The sequence below is a fragment of the Austrofundulus limnaeus genome, unplaced genomic scaffold (assembly GCF_001266775.1).
Source record: "Austrofundulus limnaeus strain Quisiro unplaced genomic scaffold, Austrofundulus_limnaeus-1.0 Scaffold112, whole genome shotgun sequence".
Classification (NCBI taxonomy): Eukaryota; Metazoa; Chordata; class Actinopteri; order Cyprinodontiformes; family Rivulidae; genus Austrofundulus; species Austrofundulus limnaeus.
The window spans coordinates 490499-498337 of NW_013952514.1; the positions used below are offsets into that span (position 1 = coordinate 490499).

Below are 7839 nucleotides of genomic sequence, written 5' to 3' on the forward strand. Positions count from 1 at the left end.
TGTGTGTGTGTGTGTGTGTGTGTGTGTGTGTGTGTGTGTGTGTGTGTGTACAGTATATAAACTATAGTGGAAGCAGATGATTGTTCTGACAGCTTTATTGTCTCATTAGAGTTAATCATTTCATATGTGACCCTGTTTTGGCAGAATTTTATAAAATCTCAAGCTTTTGTCTCTTTATTTATAAAGTCATTCTCACTTCAGATGTTACTAGTAATGCTATCTGATAAAAACATTAAGTGATTTTATTGAAAATTTAACTTCCCTTCTAGCCTAAAGTTTTCTGGGTTTTTTTTTTTCTTACAATTGACAACAACCATCTGTGAATCAAATCGCTCACATTCACACAGTATTCCCATCATTACCGCATCTATTTCCTCTCATCGTCCGACTCCTACGCCGCGGCACCTCAAGCACTCCACTTGTTTTCATTTAAGAAAACGCACATGCAGCACACATACTGCAGCACAGATGGGTAGTGTGGTCTCTTTCTGACACATGAATAAGTAAATATTTACCTTCCCAGATTGTTTTTCTTCCATCCTTATTCTTTTCATCCCACCTCCTGTCACCTTCCTCACCACACCTCTAAACCACTCTCATTTTTCCTTTTCCCTTGTGTTCATTTTCTGGGTTTCTCTCCAAGTGTTTTCTCTTTCGTCTTATCTCGGGTACATCTCCCAGGCATCTGTTTTGTGAAGATGCTTGCATACGTTTATTTTGAATATATGAGTTTAAAAGCTGGCCGTGTGTTTATAAAAATCTCACACATGTAAAAGGACTTCGGTAAACAAAGACTTGACAGTGAGCCGAATAACGGTGCATTTTATGAAGCATGTTTAAGTGCATTGAGGAAAGCAGAGTACTGACTGTATGCATATCTAAAGTTTTATGAACACATCTACAGCTTGCTTAGCCTGATATTGTACTGTGGCTAAAGGAGGCTGCGGTTTTCAGGGATGTTCTTTCTTTGCCTCAATAAAGCAAGAAGAAAGATTACAGAGAAGGCACACAAACACAAGCCCATTTTCTTACCCCGTTAGAACTTTTGATTTTATGACTTCAGCAGTGACTTTCACTCAGAGGTATTTCTGTATTAGTGATTAGGGTTTTTTCTCTCTAAAATGGGTGATGAGTTCAAAACTAATCCAGGATCTTAGATCACCACAGGGGATCTTTGTGGCTTTGTTACCCTCATGGGGCATTTTTTTTTTCCAGCACAGTTTCCACTTTCACTTGTTTCATCAAAGAAAACAGTCTTTCAAGTCAATAAAAGTTTTCCAGATCAACTTTTAAATTGTGAAGGAAACATTTTTCTCCTAATTGAAGAGGTCTCAATAAGGATCATATCAACTCCATACATAAAGCATGAGGGCATCAGAAGTCGCATTGGTGATTGTAAAAGTACTGTGATTCCTGTGCCATGGCCTTCAGCCATCTAGTCTTAGCTCTGTGGAACCCTGCTACTTGATACTGAAAAATGCTTTCCAGCATCATCATCACGCACAAAATAAAGGATATCTCTTGGTAGACTGATGTCAAACGTTTCCAGAAAATCTCCAGTGATAGAAACAACACAAAGAGGCATAAACTCTAATGGTGCGTTCACACCGAACGCGATTTCAGCGTCAGGAGCAGCAGGTTTCAAAGTCTATGGTGGACGCGCTTCAAGCAACGTCGGGAAGGGCTGCGGTGCCTCAAGCGCGATTAGAGCAACGCGACTTGAACGATTTGAACGATCTGAGCGTTCGACACGCTGAGGCGCAAATCGCTGAAGTTAGAAAATCTGAACTTTTGCAGCTCGACGCGCAGCATCATCCAATCAGAGAGACTCCACTGTGTGGCGTAGCGACATATTTCCCGACGGGACAGTTTACTGAATGATGTCCACTAACCTGAAACAGACGGAGCTCCTGCTCTTTAGCTGAAATGAGTGCTGGTAGTCGTGTCCTGATCTGCAGCAATGCGTGACAGCGACTCATCAGACTGGAAAAATAGTCCTGAAAGCGAGCTGTGAGCCTCTTCTCTGAATTATCTGGTGAATTAATTATGAATTAATTATCTGATGAACGTGACATGCTCTTGCTCTCTGTAAATAAAGCAAAGCCACTTCCTCGTCCGACATTAAACAGAGCCCGACAGAGGAGGGAGGGGCGGGGAGGCTGTTGCCGTGCAGCGCTTCAACAGCTGTCCTGCGTCTGACCTCAAAGTGCACAAGCTTCAAACTTCAGCGTTGGCTGCGATTTTGAAGTTGAAATCGCGTTCGGTGTGAACGCACCATAAAGCAGCACCATCAGTGCTCGTCCTGAAGGGCTTATTTTTACTAGCTGTTTCCCTACTCACACACCAGGTTCAGTGGCTGTATTACCTCCTCAACATGTCCTCAAGTTGTACAGAAGCCTTTTAATCACCCTTTCTTTCAACTCTGACGTTTTGAAGCAAGGAAACATCTAAAACATGCAGGATAGTGACCCTCAAGGACCAGGATTGGACTCCACTACTTGAAAATGTGGACCACAAAAAGAATTTGGGTATTGACCTGAAAAGAAAGTCTTAATGTTTTCAAACAGGACACTTATGCTCCTTATGCTTATTGCACCTAGAAATGTAAACGGTTAAATATAAAGTCAGGTTTATTCAGTGGTGTTTTGCCAAATTTATGAAAAATGTGCTTGTTTTCTGTTTTAATTCTGCCACAGATTAACTGGTTTGTCCGCCTGTGAACAACATGGCCTCTATCTTTCATTCGTGTGTTATGGGGCAGAAGATATCTTATTCTAATCAGTACTAAACAGTAAACAGTCAACACTTTTCCTGTGCCTCACTGTACCTAAAAGGGTGTTGTTTTAGTGGGGTTTTTTTCTCTCTTTTCAATATAGTCAAAACTCCTGTGTTGTTCTTTCGGGGTTTATGGGTAGTTATAGGTTTGTGAGATTAGCCAGTGTCTGCATCAGTTTAATTGAAAGCAAGCTGAGCTGAAATGTAATCCCTACATTTTTTTTTCTTGTTCATTCCTGGCTCTATCTCTGTTTCTTACATTTGGTTTTCCAGAGGTGAACAATAACAAGATACATTTCTCTTCTTTCATTTTTAACAAGGAGAGTATCACTGTGGTTCTTATTCATTAGTATCACACATCACACCTCTATCACCCTTAGATCTGGGAGAGGCAGAGGTGTCAAAATGACAGCGTGTGCACGGTTTTCGTTGTTTTTTTTCTTCCCCTTCTTTTTTCTTAACCTTCGCAGCCTGCACCTTAGAAAAATCCATAAAAGTCAATTTACACTGTTCTCTCCTGCTTCTTTCCTCTGTGTTTGAGTTTCTTTAGTTATTTTGAAGCCCTGGTCTGAAATGTACATCCCTATTTTCAACAAAATGTCATATTAGAAGTATTCCTGCTATAATAAAATAAGTAAATCTTGTTTGCTATACCTCCATAACACTACTACCACAAAAGAGCCATAGCACAAGAGATGAAGAGAAACAGTTTGTCCATAAGGCTTTGAATTTGCTTTCCATCCCACATCCAACATTGAAACAGCCAGAAGTTACATTACAGGCAAGAACTTAGTAGCAACAGTTATGGTGCTGGAGATGGTGATATTTTACTTAATGGTTCTAATTTGTTGCTCAAAACTAGTAAAATGTGTTTCTCAGTAAACCTGGTGAACAAGCTTCATATTTTGGACCCTAATTTTGAATCACATTAACACTTCTTCAGTTTAAAAACAAACAAAAAAAAACTTCCTGTTGTGCACAATTTCAAAACAGACTACTTGATAACAGACAAGACTGAGCATGCAGCAAATAATCAATTGTTTGTTTACTAAGATAAAATGTTTTGACTCTCAATTTTGTTCCAAATAGAGAAGGGTTATATAAAGGGTTTAAAACTGGAGTTTCATTTACAAAAGTTAATTTGTTTATCTTTTTGTCAATTAAGTATTTTCTTCTTATTATTTAATCAGTTTGACCATTTTACTAGTTGTCAGTTTTATCTGAAAGGTCAAGGATGCCTGTGCCTTCAAGCTACTGGTTAATATTAATGACCGAGAGCCAATTGCAACTCATCAATAGGTCAGAGGTTATCTCAGGGTTGCAGATGCAGGAAGTTAATACAATTAAAAATGCATCATGTTGTCAATCGTTGAGAAAATGTCCTTCCCACTTTATTTATTTTTTTGCTTGATGTCTTTGTTGATGTATTTATTTGTTTGAGGTCTATTTAGATAATGCTTGTGATTGTTGTGTTTCTTAATCTGTATGAGCTTTTATTGATTTTTCAGCAGGAGATGACAGATTATTTTTTTATTTTTACTCAAGGCAGTTTTTATTTTTCTTGCAGTTTGGATTATTATTGTTTTTTACTGGTACGAATAATGATGAGGGACAAAAACAAATAAATGAAAGGACAAACTGACCAAAATCTAAAACACTAGGGAAGCTTTGTTGTTGAAAACATTCTGGCTGAACAGTAGAATGTTTTCTATGAAAGCAGTTACATTTCTCCTTTTTTTTCTCCTGTTCCACTGGATCTCAAGGTTTGATACAAATTTCACAGTCAGTGACTTGTTTTACTTGAATTGATAATGATTTGCAATTATTTCAGTTTAGAATACTGTTTCTGGTCGGAGTTAAGGAAGGAAAGGGTAACAAATAATTGTAACCTCAAGAACAACAAGCCTGCCAAAGATCATTTTATTCCCCTGCTGCTTGTTACATTATTTTATTTTGTCTTTTACATGAGCCTCAAATTACAAAATTACCATTTTATGGAAATGGACAGTTCTGAGATGTGATTAGTTTTTTTTTTTGATCAAGCTTAATCACTGAAAGCTCAAGGCAGCAATTTCAAAATAGTCTGTTTTGCACTGAAGGTCAAGTATGTCTTCCAGAGGTCCTTTGTTTTCAGATGGATAGTGATGACCAGGCTTTGATGCTCTTTTATGAACCATCCCATAACTGCCAACGCATATAATGTAGATGGTAGAAATCTATTTCTTCTCTCCAATACTGTCCTACTGGCTACAATTAATCCAATACTTGAGCCATTGTCTTTAATCAATACCCAGTGATTTGCACAGGAGGCTGCTAATCAAGATTTGATTAGCTGAATGATTCCAGTGGGGGGGAAAATACCCTCCTGTAATGCAGATTTTTGAATGTGTACAGTTGGAAAATGTTTGTAATTACAATGTTCAGAAATAAGTATTTGAGTGGTGGTCATAGGTCAGTAAATGTTAGATTACTCTGATTATTGTTGAATTGTATTTGTCTGGTTGTTTTCCTAATTGCTACTGAATGTGTACATTTTTAGATATGTTCACTAAAATTAAACAAAGTGGGAAAATATTACTGTGTATTTATCCAGCAGTAGGTACAATGAGCCAGTGGTAATAATAGAACAAGTTGTAAATAACTGGTGCAAAACCGACTATTATTATTAAAATCAGATCTTACCTGTCTCATCATTTGAGAAACAAAATGGAAATGTTTCTCCAGATGAAACAACTTGCTTATGACATTAAAAATAATTGTATAATTTTTGCAAGCAAGAAATAACCCAAACTTTAACAACTAAAGTAAATGTTCTCCTTTTTCTCTTGTAGAGTACCTGGTGTAACAATTGCAACAGATGTAATCTGTGGTTTTCCTGGTGAAACTGAGGATGACTTCCAAGAGACAGTAAAGCTGGTGAAACACTATCAATTTCCAAGTCTTTTCATCAACCAGTTCTACCCCAGACCTGGTACCCCTGCTGCTAAGATGGAGCAAGTCCCAGCACATGTGGTGAGTGTGGACATGAAAACAGAATCAGAAATGACCGTAATGATTGGGCTCTGCTGCTTCACATGTCCTAACAATTTTTTTTGTTTGTGTGGATTATTAGTCATAAAAGATATGGTCGAACTCTTTGACACAGCCAACAATTTTGTCATTAAACTTAGAAAATAAAAAAGCAGGAGTGTAATATTATGCTATTAGTTTATGATTTTGTGGTTTGTAATTAATGAGGCATCATATTTAAATACTGCTGTGAAGTCAGAAGGGACCTATATATACAGGGTTGCACATAAAACTTGGTCTGGTTCTCAGGGGAGAACCTGGGGTTGTTGCTTGGTACTCAGATTTTCCTTCCCTCATTTAACACATTTATCTAGAGGGGTGTCAGGGCATTTATTATTGTCCTGTTCTGTTTTATGATGCCTTCTAACAGCTGGCAATGTCTCGGGACATCATGCTAAATCTGAGTTTTTTATTTTGTTTTGTTTTTTACTTGCATACATTTTGTGAACTACCGAAGTGGCCATTGGGCTGACCCATGGTCATATGTCATCTCAAACTGAACATTCAATGTTTAAATGTCTGTTAGATTACACATGACTCTGAGATGTACACCTCCTTTAGTTTAGCCTTCTAGATCTTTGGTCTTGTTTAAACCAGCTTTCCACACTCTCCAGACCAAGGAGCAACTATCTGTCTTTTGCACAGAACAAATGTTTTATTTGTTAAGCTGGTTTATTTTTTTAAATACTATTTTATTCAAAAAGATTATTTAGTTCCCGTCTCTCAGGAGGAGAGTTTAGTCACTGACGCAAAGTTGGACAGATCTGTTTGATAACAACACTCTGAACATATATTTAATATAAAGTTAGGTTTTATAGACCAAAGTCTCTGGTAGTTCAGGAGCAAAGTGCAGGAGGAGATGTCAGGACGGACTGCTGCAGCCACTGTCTCTGCTGAAAACAGCTCGGACTGAAAGTCCCACCCTACTCTGCTTTGATTGGATAAAACAGCTCTGGAGTTCGTCTGATTCGTTGAAAGCAGTGTCCGTTTAATCCTTAGGGTCCCGCTGCCCTCCTCTGACAGAATGACGATCCAGTGAAACTGGATTTTTTTTTTTGTTTTGTTTGTTTTTAAGAAATCAGGTCACATTTGTGACCCTGCTAGCTGTTCTCAGGTACAACCTTAGGTACGCAAGGGAGCTTTATGACATTCCACCTGGTGCGCTTTTTCTTTTTTGATTGCGCATACGCACCTGCGCATCGCTTATGTGCAACTCTGTGAGTGTGTGTGTGTGTGTGTGTATATACAGTATATATGTATAATTTTTTTTCGAAAAGTGAAAATTTATCTTAAACAAAATTGTCAACTAATTTGTTGAAACATGTTTTAGTAGTCAGTATATCCCTGGTAAAAAAATTGCCTTATTAACTTTTAGTTTTCAATCACTCAGTGGGTGAGTTTTATCTAACGCCCTGTTTGCATGGCAAGATAATGATGCAAAGTTTTTTTTTACCAATTTGTGCCTTCTGACAATCGCTCCGATTATCGTTATGGCTCTAAAGATAACCGTATGAGATATGCCTGCTGTGTATGGTGTGGTAAGAGTGATCTAGTCGTCTCGGAAGTACATCGAAACCACTCTCTCAAATCTGGGATATTCAACATGTTGTCTCATCCTGATATCCCAGCATGTGTGGTGTTCCCCAAGGACGAACAAGCACACAGCCTGTTGAATGTGGCGTGGAGCCAATCAAAAAGTCAGATGATGGAAACACAAAGGGTAATCCAAATACAGAAGAAAAAACAACTTTTCTGGAAAAGTCTTTCTGTTTTTTCTCAGTTAAAAATAATCCACTAACTTTCACCATTGCTTCTTCCTTGTCGGCCATGTTTATTTACTCCGAACTCACGTTTGATCTTGAGAGGTCTCGTGAGATTTCCCATCTGATGTCAGAATATTTGTGTGTAGGGGTGAGTTATTTATTCAAATAACTTATCCACATCTTCTCATAACAAAGTTATAAGAGTAAAATTTTACCAAGGTTTCTTCTCATT

The 7839-nt window shown here is 37.9% G+C and overlaps 1 protein-coding gene across 1 annotated transcript in view; it reads left to right on the forward strand.

Annotated features, from left to right (window-relative positions):
* Positions 1-7839, forward strand: part of cdkal1 (CDK5 regulatory subunit associated protein 1-like 1) — a 276863-nt gene that overhangs the window by 191123 nt on the left and 77901 nt on the right. Inside the window, exon 11 of the mRNA XM_014014250.1 lies at positions 5607-5787. Within this exon, the coding sequence (XP_013869704.1) occupies positions 5607-5787 (181 nt within the window). The remainder of the gene's footprint in view (positions 1-5606; positions 5788-7839) is intronic.